Below are 21,976 nucleotides of genomic sequence, written 5' to 3'. Positions count from 1 at the left end.
TTCCAAGCATGTGTCATGCACTAGTAGCCACTTTTTTTTCCCACTACTGCCTTCCCCTGAGCCTTGTAATGTCACAAGGACAGCCTACTCGTAAGTTTTAACTGCATACTAGTAGGCCAAATGCCAATAGCACAATTTCCCCTCTGTGGTACTAAGAAAGGTGGAAAAACCATCCCAGCTGTGATATTCTACTAGTGCACCAAATTATTTTACAAATGCAGACAAAGAGCATACTACCACTGTGAACTGCAGCGCTACTGAAATTCAGAAGTAGCAAAACCAAAAGAGGAAACCAACCCGGTCAGATAACGCTACCACTTCCTGTGTGATTGTCACAGCGTTGCACTGATTATGCGTGTGTGTGTGTGTGTGTGTGTGTTTCTACTACAACACACATTTTGAGTCTGCATAATACAGTAAACGCACCACATTTGCTGCTTTCATCATTTTCCTCACACGGACGAGTATTCCGTGACATTTTGATGTCCTTATCAATGATTGTCTTTCCCTTTGACCGCAGAGTGCCTCTCCTTATCTGTTTTCATGCTCCATAGAGATAGCGTGTTCATGGAGTTTTATTTCTTATCGTTTCACCACCACAGCTGTTGCAGTGTTTGTACATATTTAGCGTAAATATGCCAGCGTTTAAGATTAAAGTGCGTTTATTGTTTTTTCCCCTACTGATAGTAAAAAGCCCGTCGAGGGCACTCTTAAATTTCTAGTTTTGCAGCAAACTTACAGTTGGAAGTATATGATTATTTTTGTTTAATTCACCCCCCCCCCCCAGCTAGCACAGAAAAAAAAGATAAAAGCAATGCGTTTCAGGACTTTCATGTGGTGCCAGGCAGAGTTCACATCAGGCTTAAGCATAACTGACCTAAACACTGCAGTCCAGTTACTGTTGAATATAAAACAGATTGTGCTATATCATGTCTAAACAGGACAGTGCAGTACTTACAGATAAATTACCTTATAGTCAAGTTTGGGTGAAATTTTCCAAATTACCAGTTTTGTTGAATGGGGCAATAGGCCTATGAAAACAGAGTCACGAAAAGGTTTGGAAATTGTTTACAAAAAACAGCTCTATATGGAACAATTGACCCCTTCATGGTCTTTTTGCGCGAAGTGTCCTCGGTTGCCAGTTTCCTTAATTGCGGCAATAATGTCATGGAAAAGTGGCCTCAAATCAGACAGGCACACTCAAAACAGCAGATTCCAGACTTCAATTGCCTCTACTCCGCTTTGCATGCACTGCACTGTAACATTTCCAATAAAAACAGCGACACTTAGTGGTCTCCAATGGACGATTGCTATTTTTATTTACGCGTGAAAATTAAATGAAATTGTAGATACAGTATCTGTAACCGAAATTTGACTAGTCAGAATTGTATTGTAGATATCCCTAACGTTGAACTCAAACTTCAAAGACATGAAAGGCAAACTCGACGTCATACTGTATGTCCGTGGCATGCAGACATCAGACTGGCGATAATAATTAAGGAATGTCGGCAACCTCTATCCACTGTCGCTGTTAAATGTTTGGTCTTGCCGCATTCGCAACACGTCACTTCCCATGTGACGTCATGACTATGGACTTTAAACAGTTAAGCCCAACGGGGCGCGTGCTCGCGTACTGTTGATTCGGGGGCGCGCCTAACCTCACCGCTGCTGGCCAAACTCAAACCCAGCACACACACACGCGAGTACACACACAGACGGGTCGAGGCGGCGAGGACAAAACGACAGGACGCACTCGGACTTTGGAAAACGTCGGCGTCTGGAGCAGCCACCCACCTCCTTGGACTATCGTATTTTATTTTATTATTTTTAAATACACAAATTCATCCAGAGAGCCTCGGAGAGACGGTGCAGCATGTCGGGCAACAGGGAGGAGGAGAGGCGGAAACTGGCCGACATCATCAACCACTGGAACGCCAACCGGCTCGACCTGTTCGAGATCAGCCGGCCCACAGAGGTAGGCAGCAGGCCGGCGTCGGGGCAGCACGATAGGCCGCGGTGCAGCGGGGCCTGGACCCATTTCCAACCCAGCTCGCTCCGCGCCTCGGGAATGCCGAATACGAACCGCGGTCGGCGGCGTGCTGTAGTCGCTGTGCTCCCTGGGAATTCCCTCAAGTTCCACGCTTGGAGGAGCAGAATGTACACCAGACTCCGTTGGAAAACCGGCCATTTACGATGGCGTGCTTTTGGAGTCGTTCAGCTAAATAACGTGAAAGATGTTTTACATTTGAACTTTAAAAAAAACGTAACCGGTCATTTAGGCTTAAGTTTTGGCGTATTTAGAGTCGAAATCACGCGGTAATTGTGATTTGACGGAGCTAGGTAACAGCTCCTTGCTACCGGACACAGCTGTGCGTTGAGGAGGTGAAGAGGGAATAACAGGGACAGCCTTCCCTAAACACAACACAGACAACAATTCCAAACTAAGTCGCTCTGAGAAATAAACGCTGTGTTTTGTGGCAAAAGAAACGGGCCGAATGTGCAGGGAACAGCAGCCAAGTCTTTTCAAGTGTTCAAATGTCATGTTGGACGGTGGCGAGCCGCCGTCGAGGCCACGCAGCTCTTAAAAGTGGCACATTTTCCAAGCTACTCTGGCGGTGTTGTTCTCTGCTAACCGAGGAGACACTGGCTCAGCCGCTAGTTAGCTTGGTTAGCTACGTAAACATCTCCAAACCACACTTACCAAACCCCTTCAATAATATATAATGTAAACGTTCACATTGCCTATAAATGTAATGTTACCGCGAAGATAACAGCGGCTAACGCACTCAGCAAGCAGGAGTAGTAGCAACACAGGCGGGATTTTATTTAATACTCTTGATACATAGATGCAAGTCTGAAGTATTAACCAAGAACAAGAGGTCCCTGTTTATTCGCCGTAAGGTGTTTTTGTCCTGTGAAGACAAGCTAGGCGCAAGACACAAGCGCCCTGCTAGGCGCAAGACACAAGCGCCCTCCTACCCCTCACTTGTCAGTGCATTGTCTGTTCTGACACGATTCACCACTAAATGCAGCATTTTGTCTTATTGGCGCAGTAATACCTGCAACATATGATCTTATTAACTCACTCTAGTGGGCATTTAGGATGATAACTAACAAAAACCATGTAGCATTTGTGTTCCAGCAAGGTCTCAATGCTGCTTCTAACAAGTTGATCAAGAACGTCTACCTAACATGAACTTCTCACGGCTGACTGTTTTGGATTTATGACCGTGATTGTGATTGTATCAGCCGCTGTGTTTTAAGCAGCGCCCCGCCCCCCCAGACCACTCCTTCCTTCCTCCTCCATTTTGGATAAGGAGAGGGGGGTCACGGGGTCCCCTCCGCTCCCCTTGAGCCGATTAATTCATCGGGATTGAAGCTGGCCGTCCAGCCAGCCAGCCGTTGGCCAGAGTTGTGTACGCTGATGATTAACTGACTCGCTGCCAGCTCTCAAGGCCTCTCGTAAGTCTGTTACTATACGTGAGCCAGCACAACAAGTTGCTTACTGCGCACTACGAGGGACACCGCGACAATAATAACATTACTCCTGTACGACTGCACGGCATGGCCATTTCTCAAGCCCTCGTTAAGTCTGTCACTTTTCAAGGGGCAGTAATAAGACGTCAGTTGCTGGACATACAGTATGAGAGGCGGGGGGGGGGCAATGGTAACACCACCACAGCAATATTAGGCAGGGCGAATGTATTTAGATAGCACACTTCGAACACAAGATGACTCAGTGTGCTTCACAGAAACAGAAAGCACCACAACTAGATATCTGAAAGCAAAAGAAAGAATTAAAAAGTATCTTTCTGAAATTCTGAAAAGATCGTGTCGTAAAATTGAATAGAAAATGCTTAAAAAAATCTGAATCAAAGCACCATTTTCCACCTGGATTTAAAGGCATTTACACTTGGGGCTGACTTCACTTCTTTTGGTACCTTATTCCCTTCGCGTGTAGCATAACAGCTAAATGCCGCTTCACCATGTTTGCTTTGAAACCCGGGCTCCATTATTTGACTTGAGTCCGCAGCCCTCAGAGTCTTACTGGGTTTATAATCGTCTTAACGTTTCCTTCATGTATTCAGGACCCAAACCATTCAGTGATTTATCAAAACTTAATCTATTCTACAGTTGGCTGGGAGCCAGCGTATAGCCAGTGCAAGTCTCTTACTGTACCACTGGATAGCACAGCCACTTCTCAAGGCCTCTTCTAACTCTCTTACCATTGTATTGGATGTATTTATTTGTACATGGACAACAAAACAATATAACAATATAAGCAGGAACATTGTAAATAAATGGTCTAGGTAAGATCGGAAAATCCATGTTGTGGATTTATGGGAGCAACCTCACCGCGTTGTACATCTTCATATTCAGTATAGAACCACCCCCAAAATAAATACATGTATAAAAGGAGACTTTGTTCATTTTTGAGTGCATACAAGAAAAGAACATTGCAGGAATATCAATTGAAATTAACGAGGGCCAACGCAACGACGTTAAGTGTCCCCCCCACCCCCACCCAGCAATGTTTCACTGAATGCAAACAGATCCATGACACCGATGGCTGTCAGCTGCTTAATGCCCTGCTGCAACATCACAGCTATTCCTCTATGACCAGAAAATCATTTTTGGGGGGGTTTAAAGCCAGAGTAAAATTATCCATCCATCCATCCATTTTCTGATCCTCTTATCCTCACAAGGGGTGCGGGGCGTGCTGGAGCCTATCCCAGCTGTCTTCGGGCAGTAGATGGGGTGCACCCTGAATCGATTGCCAGCCAATCCCAGGGCACACACAGAACAACAACAATCCGCGCTCATATTCACACCTAGGGAGAATTTAGAGTGTTCCGTTAACCTGCCATGCATGTGTTTGGAATGTGGGAAGAAACCAGAGTACCCGGAGAAAACCCACACAGGCACGGGAGAACATGCAAACTTCACACAGCCGAAATTGAACCCGGCCGATGCACTAACCAGTCGACCACTGGGCCACACCCAGAGTAAAGGCATTGATGATACGTGATAAGCGTTCAATTTGTCTGACTTAAACTTAAATTCATTGACTATATTGGCATTACGAAAAATAAAAACACAGGCTGAGGTTTTGCTTCAAGTCTTGTTTGTTGGTCACTTTTCAAATAATATGGACGTTTTTCTGAGAAATTGGTAGATAAGAGATGAGATCTAAGATTACCAACTAATGGCAGATTTTGGTCCAATTACTCGTCAAACTTTTTAATCTTGCAATCTGGAGGGGGCTCAAGTTCTCAAAGTTTTGCGGAACGGTTCTGCTATTTTCATTTCGGAACACAGAATGTCCAGTGAGATACATTGCTGTTGAAATCTGCCCACAGTCTCCTCACTGTTGCAGCACCCCGCTTTCTTCTTTTTCTTTGATGCTATTTTTAGTGGTTCAAAAACAGCTCGGTGCTGACTCGTTGGTTGTTTTTGCCATGTTCTTTGCCCGATAAGATAAACCTCGTTTCAGAACGTCTTGTTGTCCCGTTTGCTTTTTATCTAGCTCTTGTGTTTAAATACAGTGAGAAGACATTCACACCAAGCCAACGCTTCTTTGGTTTCTACTATGTTCTTATGCGGACAGCGTAATTGCAGCCACAGTGAGCGCCTGTGACGTCTCCTCGCAGTGCGCCGAGTCCGTTTCGGAACTTGAAAAGTGTGTTTCGGAACCGAGGTTCATCAGAAGTCTCTGAGCATGAAAGGAGTTCTGGACCTGAGCAAAATGGGTCAAAAAGTTAGCGTGAATGGACCTGTTGCTCGTTTAACATCATACATGTACGACGGCACAGTTTTGCATAGATGCGGCGGGAAATGGCCTCGAAAGTCGCACAAGATGTCAATTGAGCTCACAAGACTACGCTTCCGCCAGCATTTAAGGCAAACAAGCAGTCCAACTCCTAATTTTACATCAAAGCCATATGACACGCTGGCTTTGATGTAAAATTGCAGAGGTTCAAAATTGAGATTTATGGGACTCGTCTGGAACATGAATGTTCAATTATGCAAAGTGACCGTTAATTTGTCTCTTGTATAAATAGCCCTGCCCACCCACTAAGTGAGAAATTAAAGTCACCGTTCAGCCACAGGAGACGCGTGTCGTTAACAGCGTTGCCAAATGTAAATGATTTCCGAAGTCACCAAGTACCTAAAATGAGCCTTCAAAATGATCAAGCGCCTCCGCCCGCCGAATATGCTGAAAGCACGCCCCGCACAACTGTCATCTGTGAATCGGATACCGCTACTACTAGCTGGGAAAACGGATCCACTTAGCTCCATGTTTGAGCTGCCAAAATATGCCCACTTGAATCCTCCAGTGTCTGTAATGCATCCCGGGGCTTTTCCACGCCGCAACAATCAGGTGCTCTCGAGCAGCCATGCAAGTGCAAACCCCCCTGGCAAAAAACGGACTATTATGTCACACTTTTTTTCTTCCCAACCGGCTTTTGCCTTCTCTCCGTAACTTGCGCGCACTTAGAGCCGACAACGAGGCACTCTAAAGGGCTCACGTCAGCCCACTATGCAAAGGGAAGATCAGTTTCTGGGGTGTAGGGTTAGCTAGCTACCAAGCTAACCAGACATCTTAACTCATTCACCCCCAAAGACATATTTATGTCTTTTCAGACTTCACATGTTCAATCCCATGTACTTTGGTTTTCTTTTTTCCTAATTTTTTTTTTTCCAAGACTGAAAGTCCAAATTTTTTTTTTTAAACGGGTCTGAAAATGTCTGGTACTGAATGAGTTAATTGTGACGGATAACTACTGATGCGAGCAGAGGTGCTCAAGTTGTTCTATAGTTGGGGAGGGACGACTCGGTTTGCCGAAGTGCGTCACCAAGCGCTGCTTTTGCACCCCTAAACAGTCAGCAAAACTGAAATGATTTAAAAAAAATAAATAAAAATAAACAGTTTCACGCCACCACTGAGTGCTTTTCTGCAGTTATCTTTAAACATCTGTCATGTATTCAGAAGCCTCTGAAATCACTTTCCTGTGTTTTTCAAAAACAAATTAAGTCTTGAATAATAATAATAAGAAAAATACCGTGCCTTTGATTTGTAAATGTTCAGAGACTATTTCTGAAAGTGTGTTCTGCACTCCAGGGGCCATTTAACGTAATAAGCAGCCCCACACGGATTTTTGCTGATAGTTGATGAATTATTCACGTTGGCTTTATTTCCGATGGGAAACTCGCTTGCGTCTTTTTCCCCGACTCGTAAAAAGTATTGAGGAAAGCTCAGATCCAGTCTGGTGAATTGAAGACGGAAACTGTCACGCCCCCCCCTCGGTCCTGCACAGGAAGCAGGAAGCGGGCAGGAAGCGGGTGCTGGGCTGAGATTTCCGCCATCCTGTGGTTTGTGTTCACCTACTTTTGCCGTTTTTATGGATTTATTTAGTTTCATACAAGCATGGACCTCTATGTGTGTTGCTGATTGGATGTCTTTGGGTTTATTGGCCTTTTTTGCCCTTAAAAGGACGCAGCCACGAGCTTTTAGAACGTGGTCACGCGACTGCAGGTTTGACAACATGGCTTAGCGATCTGCTAGCCTCAGCTACAACGACAATAGTGCGAGACGTGCAAGCACACACGGTGCTGAATACATTTATCTGTGTTCGCATTGTCCCATGGTGGGCTTTTGGCCCCCCCCCCCCCCCCCGCCTCCCGCTCTGGCGTTGATGCGTGGCCCCCTCGCTGCCGTGTCGCCATGGCAACCCAGTCATTTTGTTTGGTGTTTCGGCGCATCGTTAGCTGGGAGTAGCGGGTGGGTCGGGCCGAAGGCTGATTGAAGTTGCGTAATATATGCAATCTTGGAAACACTCAGATCTGGTGCCTCAGTTCAAATGGGAAACAATGTGGACTCGCCAACTGGGTCTCCATCTTCAGCTTAAGGTGGACAGCTACTTGAACGTCTCTCATCTAAGCATAGTTGTAAACATTATGCTCTATCCTATACACTTCAGATTCAGCATTTTAAATTAGATGTAATATTTCTCACTGTAGTTTTCCTCTGAGTATTTTGAATTCTTTTCTGGCGGTTTTAAACCGAGGGTATGTTTGTTTTTGAAAACTCCCATTGACAGATGACATCACAGTCCCATTTCTGCTTCCAACAATGACTTGCGAGCTTCCATCCTGAGCAAAAGCCGCAAAGCATCATGGGACTTTCTAGGGGAGCACGTCATACTGGAAGACGGCGGGCGCGTCACCAGCCGCTGAATGCCGTCTGATCTTCCCAGTTCAACGGGGGATTATGGCGCACCCCATTGGCCCGCGGGAGAGCCAATCGGTCGGCAGGTGGGGGGAGGCGGCTGGCGTCGGGTTTAACGCGGTGCGACAGCGCTATATCTTTAAAGGGGTGGGTTGCTCTGCTGAGCACACACAATACACTTCTTGTTTTAGCGCAAGAGGAAGGACTGAAAAGAGATAAGAGAGCACAAATCACACAGCAGGAATGCGAGCGCTGCACACAGACGAGGCAGCCGACGTCGCTCGGCTTGCCGAACAAATGGCGAGAGAAAGCTTCTGTCCATGACAAACCATCAGCTTCCTTCAATTCTGTTGCATTTCTGTTGCGCCAGTTCTCTCTTACCATGCGGAGTAGGAGTGAGAAAGGCATTTGGGACACATTGAGACGTGTGCTGTGACACTTCAGTCATCAGGCGTTCCCCGCGAAGCCCTCACGTTACATTTAACACAGTGACTGGCGTTACGACCTGCGTTTCTTGACCCCAAGAATATTGTGTTCTGGGACAGGATGAGCAGCGTCTTGCCCAAGAAAGAGTCAAAAAGTTTGTTTTTCTGTTCCTGAGTAATCAGCAGGACAACATGGGGTTGTTTCAGTGACTACACCGGTTTCGGACCAAACAGAGGAGAAAATACCGCTTTTGTTAAATTCTTTTTTTTTTTTAAAGGCCAAATAGGGTCTTTGATGTACATGTTTTTCGCTTTTGTGATAAACCCAACAAAAATCTGACTGACAAATTCATACCTGTCAACTTGTACGTTTTCCCCATATTTTATACTTTTTTTTTTTATCATTTCAAATCATGTACGGCGTATTACAACTTTTATACGAGGGGGGAAAAAAAACAATTGTGAACCGATCTCACAAAGACCATTTTGGCTCAAATCCAGATCGTCTCACCTGCTGGGAGCCAACAACAATGCCGTCGTCGATCGCTACTATTGTCACGGCAAACCAGCAAAAGTAATCCTCAATTGTATTTTTTTTTTTCATCGCTGCGCATGGTCGGCTTAATACAGCAAGATGTGCGCATGCGCGGTAAGCCGTTGAACGGGTTTTCTTTGCTTTGTAAGGGGAATCGTAATCATTTATAAGGGCAGCTATTAGCCGAGGTTAACAGGTATGCACATTTGAATCAGCAGTGCTTCATTTATTTCTACACATCACTTTGGTGGAGATTTAAAAAAAAAATCTACTATTTGAAGCATTTTCATTTTTATTATTAACTCATTCACTCCCAAAGACGTATTTAGATGTCTTTTCAGACGCCACACATTTAATGCCAGCTCCTCATTTTATATTGACTGTACTTGAAAAGGCCCTGATTCAGGCCCTTTTCAAGTACTGTTGCGCCAGTTCTCTCTTACCATGTGGAGTAGGTAAGAGATTCAGGCCCTTTTCAAGTCCAGTCAATATAAAATGAGGAGCTGGCATTAAATGTGTGGCGTCTGAAAAGACATCTCAATACGTCTTTGGGAGTGAAGGAGTTAAGTTTGACCTCCCAAAACTCGCGCACTACATACGCTTTAATTTATAGCTCTGACGTCTCAGACAACAATTCCACCTGTTCTTCTACTCAAAGGCTGTGCTAATCTGAACTCCAAAATGATGCGACGCTGCCATCTACTGATGTCTCCATCATTCGATGAAAAAAGTACCGAATGAAGATAAACTTGGCTGGGAGTCATGGCTTGCATTCCGCTTTATGAACAGAAACGCGAGTTCGCAATGTTGAAGTCGTTGCTTCCGACACTTGGTCCAAGTTGATAAGTGCAATTGGAACAAGATGACAAGTCAAAGCCGTGTGAATTTTGCTACCTGTGAGGTGTTGTGACGTTTTCAGTCATCCGTCAAGGGACCTGCCGTCTTTATCAGGAAGCAGCCAAACTCCTTTTTGCATTCCAGGCATTCTTTCCACTCCACATGGAAGCGCTAAATTGTGACATATGAGCCCATGAGATCCTGACTCACTCAGACGAGAGTGGGAGGACTGCTTAGGGAGGCCAATTTTTTTTTTCTGCTTCCGCCCGCCCGTATCGATCCCATCAAAGGAAATTAATTGCAGCCTGAGCACAGCCAGTGTTTTCCTCCATGGGCAGTTTAAGTAAGATACTTTGTAAAGCAGGGCCATTGTCTAACGTGTAAATAAATGCGTAACTTTAAAAAAAACTGCAGTCAGAAGTTCAAGAATTGCTCTTGGGAAAACCTTTAGTTTGTAATACAGGAACCTTTTGGAGGTCCTAAACGGTTTCAATCCAAGTTTTCAGGGGAAGGAAAGAATGATCCCCCGGGCTTGCCTAAGCCCTTGTCAAGTCGACAACTAAGCACTTGTCAAATTAATTGAGAATTATTTTTGATAACTGATTCTTCGTTAACCTCTTATAATTTAAAATGGTCTAACTTCTCAATTTCACCATCCTGATATTCACTATTCTCCAATTTCTGTAATGCCTTATAAAAGCAGACTTGCGTAGAAACCGAAACAATTACTTTGACTGTATTTTTCGCACTCTAAGGTGCCTCTCAGAGTATAAGGCGCACCTTCAATGAATGCCGTATTTTAAAACTGTTTTCATCAATCGGGCACACTGCATTCAGTCAGTATAAGGTGCATAGAATAGAAGCTACTATAGTGTCTGCGGTTGCGTTATGCATCCACTAGATGGAGCTATTCTGGGAGAGCGAGAGAGAGATTGCGCTATGCATCTACTAGATGGAGCTATTCTGGGAGAGCGAGAGAGAGATTGCGCTATGCATCTACTAGATGGAGCTATTCTGGGAGAGCGAGAGAGAGATTGCGCTATGCATCTACTAGATGGAGCTATTCTGGGAGAGCGAGAGAGAGATTGCGCTATGCATCTACTAGATGGCGCTATGCTAAAGGGGATATAATATGATCGTACCGCTTCATTCCTGCTTGTCTCCTTCTCCCTTCATTTAGCCAGTAGTTAAGTATCCATTCATCCATTTTCCGATCCGCTTATCCTCACAAGGGTCGCAGGAGGTGCTAGACCCTATCCCAGCCATCTTCGGTCAGTAGGCGGGGGATACCCTGAACCGGTTGCCAGCCAATCGCAGGGCACACAGAGACAAACAACCATCCACGCTTACACTCACACCTTGGGGCAATTTTGAGTGTTCAATTAGCCTGCCATGCATGTTTTTGGAATGTGGGAGGAAACCGGAGTTCCCGGAGAAAGCCCAAACAGGCCCGGTGAAAACATCCAAACTCCACACAGGCAGGCCAGAGCTGGAATTAAACCCAGGACCTGTGCATTGTGAGGTCGACGCACTAACCACTTGGGACCGGGCCACTCTGTAGTATCTAACTATGCTTTTGGTATTATCATCGTTTCATAATGGCTGCGCAGAGCTCACATAGTAGTTATCTGTTTAAATGTGTGTTGGCGAATGCACATGTCAATTAGTGTCGGGCAGAACCCTTTTAGGTTAGAATTGGTTCCCGCTAATAATCACCACCAGACGGCAGATGAACACTAACAGGGAAACAACTCAGTGGGGAATATAAAGAGACTGTGTAACACCATACATAAGACACATCAGATTATAAGGCGTACTGTCGTTTTTTAGGTGTGCCTTATAGTGCGGAAAATACGGTACTTTGGAAAACATTTTATAAAATGTTACAGAATGAATCTGTAACTAAATCAAATTAATTTGTGCATTTTCTCCACTGTCAATGTCCTGTTATTGAGTAATTGGATGGAAATTAAGACACTTTTTGAAAAGCTGATTAATAGACAGATTGATCGATTATTCAAATTGTTTGTTGCAGCCCTACATCTAAAGTTAGCCTTGTATGGCGGCGAAAGTCAAATCTTGATGCCCAAAGAAACGATTAAAGCCAATGGGGGATCTTTTTCATTCCCTGTTTGTCCACCTGAGACACCCGAGAAGTGTGGCGGTTCCACTTGAAACCCGACACCCGGCGGTTGCCATGACGGCGCGACCGGGTCGGCTTGTGCTCATTCCTGGTGGACGGCTCGACTGCTCGTCTCATGCGTGTGGCCGTGCGGCATGAAAGGGCTGATGATGAATTCCCTCACAATGAGCCACTTTGACACCTACCAATCTCCTCATAAGTTATTCAAACTCTCAAGTGTCCCATGTGATCGGCGTTAAGGGGCCTCATTAGCCCGCAGTTAATTATGGCACACCGGCCGACATGATGACGGGTGTCGGGTCAGACAGAAACGGCAAACAAGGGAGTGGAGAGGAACAGGATGTCGGAGGCGCCACCACACGGAGCGCTTAACCATTCAAAAATGATCACATGCACATGGTGGACTGAGCGGGCGTGTTGTCCAAAAACAAAAACTTGTATTGTTTCTAATATCCAGAGTCCCATAAGAGGCGTAACCAAGATTGATTTGCTCATTCTTTTCAGAGGGTTCTTTTCTTTGAAACAGATTTTTTTTTTTTGGTTCCATGGTCCAGACCCCCTTTCACTCTGACTTCACAATCAATTGGCGCCAGCCAGATATTGTGGTTATGTTGGGGAATTTTTTGATAGAACTCACCGTAGCGCAAAACGTTATGTTCACACACACTCGTAGTCACAGATACTACAGCGTAGAATTTGAGGGTAGTGAACACAAATAATACCTACACCACACACACTTATATGGCTAAGGTTTATCAATGCAAAATGCATTTTTATCCTCAAAGGTGGAAAATTGTCAACATCATTATGCCGCCTTTATGTGGGAGGGTGAGGGGTGGTGACACCAAAGTTTCAGCTTTCGCAGCAGTGTTGAGGGGGCTTCACCAGGAGCTTGCATTTTCATGGTTGTGATTCGTTTGGATTGTCATGTTTCGCCTCGCTTGTCAGGCTTGACTGGCCTTGTATATATGTACACACACACACACACACACACACACACACAGCCTTGATCCTTACTCGCTGTTAATGAAGGCAATGACAACAAGTCTGATTTGTGAACCCCTTGTCCCACCTGAGGTGATTTAATGCCGCCCTTCCCACAATGCATTGCTTTGCCAAGGGTGGGCTGTGTGAATCGGTGGTGTGAGTATGCGCCCGTGTGCAGCTTTGTGTGTGCATGCGTTCGATACTGAAGCAGAAACTCACCTGAAACAAAGACACGCTGTGCCTTTTCATTCACTGTCGACAAACAAGCCTCCATTCTGTCCACTCAGCTTGTTGCGAAGCTCAAACGAGGATGGGGAAATGGTGGTGGTGTACCGAGTCAACGTGGGGCATTTCAAATGTTGAATTTTTAACCTGAGAACTATCGCGAGAGTCTTATTTAGAATCTGAGAGTGGAAAAGGGGGCCGTCTCGGTCCACTTCAATAAAAAGAAGAAAAATAGAATTCCCTAGCCCGACGATGGACTATGGAAGCCACTTATGAAGTCGTATGGAACAAAAATCGTCCGGACAAATCGAACAATTCGATTAATCATCAAGCCAAGGGTTAAAATAACTTTTAGCCTCGTGGTTCTTCAACTTTTGACAAGTAGCACCTAAAGATTTACAAAGCTCTCCAGTTACCACTTTAATGTCCAACACTATAAGCATATTTAATCTTATTGTGAGCCACTGTGTAACATTTGGCACACAGTGTGATCAACTCTGCGCTTAAATGGAGGAACAAAAAAACAATGCACATAAAGTTACATGAAAATAGTGCCTAAATAAATGTTTAACTCATTCACTCTCAAAGACGTTTTTAAACGTCTTTTCAGACTTGGTCTAGAATTGTTGAATGAGTTTTAAGAAGCAGCAAGCAATTGTTCACAATTATAATGTACTCCAAAGTTAAAAAAAACCCCTGAAATTGTTTGAGTTTATTTCATGTTTGAAGTGTGTTTTGATATGTTTGTATTTCATGTAACAAGAGCGGCGATAGTATGTTGTATGTTGGGAACTTGGTAAACGGACACACCCTCTCGTCTGGGATTGTTCCCGTGCCGTGTTCGTGTCTTGGGTGCGCCTTTGAAGCCTATGAAGAGGTCTTTGCGCGCATCCGAAGCCGAATGAACTTCCCCTCTGCAAAACTCGCTCCCACTGACCTTCGACTCGGGCTTATGGGCCAATCTCCCCCATGTTGCCGCAGGTGGGGCCACAACAATATTGACTCAGGAACGCACTTCATTTTAGTAAGCCTGCATGTGCGTGTTCTTGTTCCCGTGTGTATGCGCGGAGGCGGGCGAGAAGACCCCACGGCCGCGGGAATCTGTTCTGCTTTTCACCGGAACGGCCATCTCCTCCCATCAATCTCCTCTTCATCAGGCCAAATGAATCCAAATTGACATTTTCTGCATCGGCAATGTGAGCGCCACTTCTCATTTTGTAACACCTGATAACACACAAGCGCACGCGGAGTCACGCACTCTTATATGGACGTAGTCCAGGGTGTTGCTATACCGCCGTCTGGATTGATGTCCCGGCTGTGTGAGAAGTAAGATGAAATGTGAAGCCCGACGGAATTTCATTTCCTGTAGCCAACTTCTCTCAATGCTCGAAAACATGAGCTGAAGGTAAAACGCCAACGATTGCAACGTGGAATTGAAGCGGTGGCTCATCAGTCCTGCCTCGAAGCAGTCAAGTCACAATGGAGTGCAATGCGCAGTTGTGAGCAGTGTAGGCGGCATTCAACAGCCTGATGATTATGAAAGTAGAACTGTGAGTGATTGTTAATTTTCCCTGTCAATTTTCCGAATGGCCATCCCTATTTGTGACAGGTTTTTCCTGTTCTGAGTGATTTATGATTATGAGTTATGATAAAAAAAAAGTTTTACTTGCTTTTCCTTTTTGCTTGGCTGTGGCTGATGACAGCTATCTGCATTGTTGGCCTACTTTTGCCGTTCAAGTGTGATTTAAAAAAAAAATTTTTTTTCTTTGCAGGCATCACTCATGCTCAGTCGTCACAGCGTTTTGCGAATGCGCCTGCGTCGCACGTGGGTCCGACCTGTTATTCGTTGACATCAACACGTGCGCCACTGCTGGAATTGAAAAGCTGTCCTTGTGGATTACCGCAGGGGAAAGCTGAGGCAAAGGATAAACGCAACTTGTTTGTATTTAGACTCCCGACATGTTTTGCAAGCCGACGTCGAAAGAAGCTCCGAGCTCAAATTCAACCTTCCCGAGAGCAATTCCTAAATTGCGTTCCCATTCCGAGAATTTGTTTAGCGTTGTTATTCAGGCGGCAGTGAGGCAGCAGGATTTTCTGAACTGCTGCCTGGTTGGCTCTGAGATTTGAGCGTTGTGAGATTACTTTGTCTTTGCTTGACAGACGGTAATCCCCCCCCCCCCCCACCTCTCCCATTCCCCACTTCTAAAAAGCAGTTGAAAACTCCACACTTGAGCACCAGCTTGTTGTCAGTCTGTTTTCTGCAATTGGAACTCCCTTCAAATATGTATGATGCGCTTCCAAACTGAGAGGGCGATAAAACGACAGGCGCCAAGATGAGTGAGTGGACTTTGCCATGGGAATAATCACAGGCCCGCAGCGTGGCCACAGGAGTGGCGCGGTGAACTTTGACCTTGCAGCTCGGCGCCTCCGCGGGTGCGCGTCGCCCTGCAAATATGTTGCCGTTTGTTTCCGGCCTGGACGTGCCGCACTTCCTGCGCTTGAACATGACTGAAAGGCGTTCAGCGGTGACCTTTGTTTGTCGGTCCGAGTGGGCCGCCGTCTCCGCGGTAACAGTCGCCGCTGGTTACCCAAGCTCGAGAACGGCAACCCTCCGTGACCCACATTCCAGCACTAAATCACAACATGCACGCGCATTCCTGACCCCGCCCTTGTTATCAAAACGGCGCTCAGTATTTCCACTCTGCTCAATTGAGTCACATGTGGCGAGAGGCGCGAGAAGGGAAAATAAGGAGTGGCCTCCGTTCAAGTGTAAATATGCTAAAAATGTTTCGTCCAGTTGTTGTTTGGCAGTTCCTTCATGTTAAAGCCCCAGGTTAATGTGTCATGCTCGTTCTACATGTCACTTGTCACCCCACCTGATGTGTTTCTTATGAAGCAAAATAGCTCTCTATCCAACTCTCATTTGCTGTTGCACGCATCACTCACCAGCATCGGGCCCCGCCTTTTCACGCCACACACATTCACTGTCACAGATGTTACAGTGTAGAATGTGAGAGTGACAACCACGGGTGCACAAAAATGATCCCTGCAGCAAAAAAGTAATGAATAGTTTTGCTAATAACATTGTACTGAAATTCATAAAATGCACACACACAGACCGTGATCCGCGCTGATGTGCGCTACATGTGTGCGTGGCTTGCAGGACCTGGAATTCCACGGCGTAATGCGCTTCTACTTCCAAGACCGCGTGGCAGGCAACTTTGCCACCAAGTGCATCCGTGTGTCCAGCACGGCCACCACTCAGGACGTCATCGAGACGCTGGCCGAGAAGTTCCGGCCCGACATGAGGATGCTATCGTCCCCGCGTTACTCACTCTACGAGGTCCACGTCAGCGGTGGTGAGTGCGCACCAGTGCCCCTTGGACAGAGTTGGTAAACGGCAACTTGTTTGGTGCAAATATTTATTTGTATGTGTGCGTGCGTGCGTGTGTGTTAGAAGAGCGGCAGCTGGACCTGGACGAGAAGCCGCTGGTCGTTCAGCTCAACTGGAATAAAGACGATAGAGAAGGACGTTTTGTCCTCAAGAACGAGAACGACGTCCTCCTCAAGGTTTGCAAACAGGCTGAGAAACCAAACCCATAACGAACCATCACTGTACAACAATCTACCGCAACTTTTCACATCCACCGCGACTGTCAACACTCTACCCCAAGCACTTACACCCACTTTTCATCAATCTACCACATTCTCTTCCATCCACCAAAGGCTGCTAAACACCAGTCTACGCAGGTGTCAAACTCAGTTTTGTTGCGGGCCACATCGTAGTTACGGTTTACCTTGGGACGGCCATCATGACTGTGAATTTTGTGAAACCATATAAATGTTTAACCACTTCCGCATATTACATACACAGCGAACAACAAATAGATGGATAACTAGTTTTGACATGAGAAGTCAAGAATAATGGATTGCTCAAACATTGTAATTATGACATTATATATACAATTTGAAATTTTGGTTCAGACTTCAGCAAGCATCGTGGAAGTCAAATTGCTTTTGTGGGCCTCATAAAATGACGTGGCGGGCCAGATCTGGCCCCCGGGCCTTGACTTTGATACCCGTGCCTTAACCCACCAACCACTACATTCCACCAATCTGCCTCATCCTCTTACACCCACTGACCACGACTGCATGGCAATCTAACTGAACCTCTTGTCGTCGTCGTCCTTTCTTTCGCGTAAAGAAGAGTCAGAGCAACGGGCCCGAGAAGGAGAAAGACGGCGTGATCCAGAACTTCAAAAGGACGTTATCCAAGAAAGAGAAGAAGAAAGAGAAGAAGCGGGAAAAGGAGTTTGCTCGGATAACAGACGGCGACGAGCAGATGCCCAACCGGGATGACGGGTAGAGCAACCCGCTCATGGGGGGTGCAGCATGGGAATGTTTCTGTGGTCTTACATGTTTGCGTCTGCCGTAGAGAGAACAGTCGCCTGGCTGCCGAGGTCTACAAGGACATGCCTGAGACCAGCTTCACCAGGACCATCTCCAACCCGGAGGTGGTGATGAAGAGGCGCAGGCAACAGAAGTTGGAGAAGCGCATGCAGGAGTTCATGAGCAGCGATGGGAGGCCAGACTCGGGTACGACACCGTGCGGAGAGTCAAACCTCCCCAAAGTAGACAAAAGTAGTGCCGCACCTCGTAGCAGAATGCCTACCGGGCCATTGTTTGATGGCGTCGTTCCTAGCACTGCAAAACCAAACCGATACTTTTCAAAAAATCTCCAGCGCTAGATGTTCCAACATGGTTTCAGCAAAGCTTCTTTAAGCACTTGGATTGGTTTGCTTTTGTGAAACCTCTTCAAAAGATTTTTTTTTTCAAATGGATTAATTTATAACAGTGGGTTGCCACTATTTATGGGGGATTGACACCATGCCCTTCAATGATTCGTGAAAATCTGCAAATAAAAAAAAATTGCAAATAAGCAGCAGATTTAGAAAAAAAAAACAGTCACAAATAATCAGGGTGGATAACTGGGGATAGGTTTCCCAAAATAATCCATCACTGGTTTGAAAGTGCAAATGCGAATGTGACGGGACACGTTATAGTTTAACTTAGAATACAAGAAATAAAATATGTTTCACTTTAACTGAGAATCAGAAATACGACAAGGCATATTATGCAATTCACAAACACGGACATTTCTGCTTTTGCGTTTGAACTCTTCAAATCGAGCCCAAAGTATCATTCTGCAACACTTGAATTTACTGCATAGAGACGAGGGAGCAGGAAATGTTGGCAACCATCCACAGAAAGCATAAAAATACACGCACAGGCAAGAACGGGTGAGTTTTTCCAATCAACAGCTGAGGTTAGTTTCCATGGGGAATAAAAAAAAAAAAGTGGTCAAATACAAAATAGGCCTTGAGTCCCTGTTGTCCTGCACGTCCATGAGGCAAAGACTGTCGCGTGCTGGCCTCAGAAATGACTTAGTTGCATGTGAAGTCACCCAAAGTAGTTGCGATGTCCTCCCCCCAGATGCCAGCTGCTTCGTTAGCCTCCAAATGAAAACGTCGACTCGCGTCATGAGTCGTTAAGTGTCTTCTCTACCCTGCTTCTTGATGTTTTAAAGAGGATCATCTTGTTTTTATTTCTGTCGTGGTTCGATACCTGACATGCTAGGAAGTAATGTAAAAAACTTTTTTTGTTTGTTTTTGTTTTTTCTTGGTGTGGCTCCTGGCAGGGGGCACGCTGCGCATCTACGCCGACAGTCTGAAGCCCAACATTCCCTACAAGACCATCCTGCTCTCAACCCGGGACACGGCTGACTTTGCCGTGGTGGAAGCGTTGGAAAAGTATAGCCTGGAGAAGGAGAACCCACGAGAATACTGCATCGCACGGGTAACATTACTATGCTTTAAATTTATTTATTTATTTTTAAAATTGGGCTTCTATAATATATGTACATAAATTCAACAAAGGCTGGAACAAACAATTATTTCGATAAAGTGCAGATTTTTTTTCCCAATTAATTAGATGAAAATAAAAAAATTTCAATCGCCATCATTCCAAAACAGGACAGTCTGTTCTGCGCTTTTTGGACAACAGAAATCTGAGAAAATTTACTGTCGACGAGCTGCAATTCTGAGCGTTTGTCCAGTTTTTATTTAAACAAGGTCCCGAAACGATTCATCTTTTTACATTCAACATGATACTGAATTACAGCATTAAACATTAATTTATTTAATTAATTAAAAATTAAACATTTTGACTTCAAAATGGCGCCGCGAGAGTGGCTGCCTTTCCAGCAGCTCCTATATTTTGTTGTTCTACTTCTTCCTTTCATAACTTTGCTGCTGTGAATTGGGAATTTCTCCATTGCGAGACTAATAAAGGTTTTCTTTTCTTATCTTAAACAAAATAGAAAATCAGGTCACCTAAACAAATCAACGCTCCACCCTCATTTGCCGACTCCGTCATCACTCATCAGGCCCAGCCCCGCCTTTTTAAAGCCACAGACACTCAAAGTCACAGACACTGGCGTGTAGAACACCCAAGTCAACAAAAGAAAGTGATGCCCTGAATGCCGATTTTGTTTCTAGATTATGAAATAAAATTCTTATCCATTGAAGTCAGTACTCAATCGGGTAGTTGCTACAATAACAGAAAATATTTGATAGCCGCAGCCCTAATCAAGGCCAAACAGCAATGCTTGCCAGGGAATGTGCGATAACACTTTAGGCGCTGTCTTTAAACCCCGCATTTTGTCACAGACTGTTGAGGCGGCCACGCACGCACGCAATGGAACACACAACATGAAAAGCTCTGAGAGGAAAGCAATCGAATGACTTTCACGCAGAGAGCAGATGCTGAGGGTTGGCTGTCTTCCACAGCCTCCTGAGAGTCACATCACAGACATGTACATGCACACACACACACACACACACACTGACGCGCATGCACACCACTTATATTTATTTGCTGATGCGGCAGCATCACAACAAAAGTCCATTAGGTTAGTGAGCTCGACAGCACGCTGGCTTGCTCGCATGTCAGCCAGTCTGGGGGGAGGGGCCTGTGTGTGTGTATGCACAGAAAAGCGAGAGAAAGCTACAAATAATAGTCGCAGAGTTTCATATTTTCGAGTCGCCAACCGCTCATCAACCATCGCCCAGACATTGTTGCGCTGTCCCGACGGGAGAATTGTGGGATGAAACGATGCCATTTCATAAATATCTGTGAGAGATTAAAACCTCAAATGTGTCTTGTTGCTTTGCAGCAAGATGACAAGTCGGCTAAGGAGGTCATCCTGGACGACGGCGAGTGTCCGCTGCAGATCTTCAGGGATTGGCCTGCTGACAGAGGCAAGCTGATTTTTGCATGCCCGTACTGCCCCCTTGTGTTGCTCTGACAACATTACAACAGCTAGAATTGAATGTTTTGTGACCAGGCTTGTATTTGCAAGCATTTGTATCTCTTTCCCTTTAAAGTGAAATAGAAATTGAAATGTCCCCAATCTGTTCCAGTTGTGCGGCTTGGCCACCAGGAGGCGTTATAACGCAGTCATGTAGACAGAAACAAAGAAGCGTTTCACTCAAAATAGAAATGTCCTCAATCTGTTCCAGTTGTGCGGCTTGGCCACCAGGAGGTGGTATAACGCAGTCATTTAGACAGAAACAAAGAAGCATTTCACTCGTCTGCTGTGCGACTCGGAACTCAATTGCAAGAGTGGTCGTTTTTTGCAGAGGATAAAGAATATATGCCAGGGAATATTTTGTCTTTATTCGTTTACATTTTGTGCAGACCTTATAACATCGCTATATGCCTGTAAATGCTCCTTGAAAGCCTGTCGATGGAGTTTCCCCATTATGTTTTTGTATTTAGCAAGAAGACTAATTTGAATGGTTTCAATACACGTGTAATTCTCTTTGTGTTATGTTTGCTTTGACAGTAAAATGGAGCTGTGTTTGAAGAACTGTTTATGAGGTCAAGGTTGTTGTGACGTTGAGTTCATTGCCCCCATACAGCCCTCTTACGTCCATTTTTTTTTCATTTCTTCGTTGTACATCTCCAAGCAAATTATTATGTTGCCAACAATTTTTTTTGTGGTGTTGTGTGCAGGTGCGTTGGTCTTCCAGCTGAAGAAGAGACCGCCTGACTACCAGATGAGGAAGATGAGGAAAGCAGATGACAAGGGCCTGCAAGGGAGAGACAGTTCCGGGTCCCTGCCGCCGGAAAAACTGCCTTACCTGGTGGAGCTGAGCCCGGGTACCCGCCCGCCCGCACGCACACACCCACACACGACACACACCCACGCAATGGCCAGTACATCTCATTGAAAGTGAACTAGCACAAGTACCTGGGGCAGGCGCTGACCAGCTGGTGTCACTGTTGCTCGTTTCAAGATGCAAGAGAAGCCGGGTCAAACGGAGGTGAAGTCTTCAAACGAATCACGTGTTGACGAGTCCAGATGTCACTTGGAAGTTTAATCGCACGTGAAATTCATCCTGAGGTCTCCGTATAATCCAACCTACTCCATGCCAACTGCTCCCGTGTAATTTTAGGACTATGATGGGAATGTTCAAAATACCACCCTGGAAAAATCCTCACTCTGAAATGAAGGACATCCCGTTGTGAAA

At 45.4% G+C, this 21,976-nt stretch overlaps 1 protein-coding gene across 19 annotated transcripts in view; it reads left to right on the top strand.

Annotated features, from left to right (window-relative positions):
* Nucleotides 1-1,668: 1,668 nt before the first annotated feature.
* The window catches only part of afdna (afadin, adherens junction formation factor a), a 54,667-nt gene continuing 34,359 nt past the window's right edge, over nucleotides 1,669-21,976 (top strand). For 5 of the 19 annotated variants that reach the window (XM_086101019.1, XM_086101018.1, XM_086101014.1 and 2 more), the window contains exons 1-8: nucleotides 1,670-1,975; nucleotides 16,546-16,741; nucleotides 16,840-16,952; nucleotides 17,587-17,744; nucleotides 17,818-17,978; nucleotides 19,081-19,238; nucleotides 20,617-20,701; nucleotides 21,459-21,605. In XM_086101019.1, coding sequence (XP_085957145.1) covers nucleotides 1,874-1,975; nucleotides 16,546-16,741; nucleotides 16,840-16,952; nucleotides 17,587-17,744; nucleotides 17,818-17,978; nucleotides 19,081-19,238; nucleotides 20,617-20,701; nucleotides 21,459-21,605 — 1,120 coding nt within the window. In that variant the 5' untranslated portion in view covers nucleotides 1,670-1,873. Of the gene's footprint in view, nucleotides 1,976-16,545; nucleotides 16,742-16,839; nucleotides 16,953-17,586; nucleotides 17,745-17,817; nucleotides 17,979-19,080; nucleotides 19,239-20,616; nucleotides 20,702-21,458; nucleotides 21,606-21,976 lie in introns of all 19 variants that reach the window. The other 14 variants (XM_086101030.1, XM_086101015.1, XM_086101024.1 and 11 more) reach the window with 6 other exon arrangements.

This window comes from Hippocampus guttulatus, chromosome 20 (genome assembly GCF_054856545.1).
Source record: "Hippocampus guttulatus isolate MCC_2025c chromosome 20, RoL_Hgut_1.0, whole genome shotgun sequence".
Taxonomy (NCBI): domain Eukaryota; kingdom Metazoa; phylum Chordata; class Actinopteri; order Syngnathiformes; family Syngnathidae; genus Hippocampus; species Hippocampus guttulatus.
This window is presented reverse-complemented; position numbering and strand designations above follow the sequence as displayed.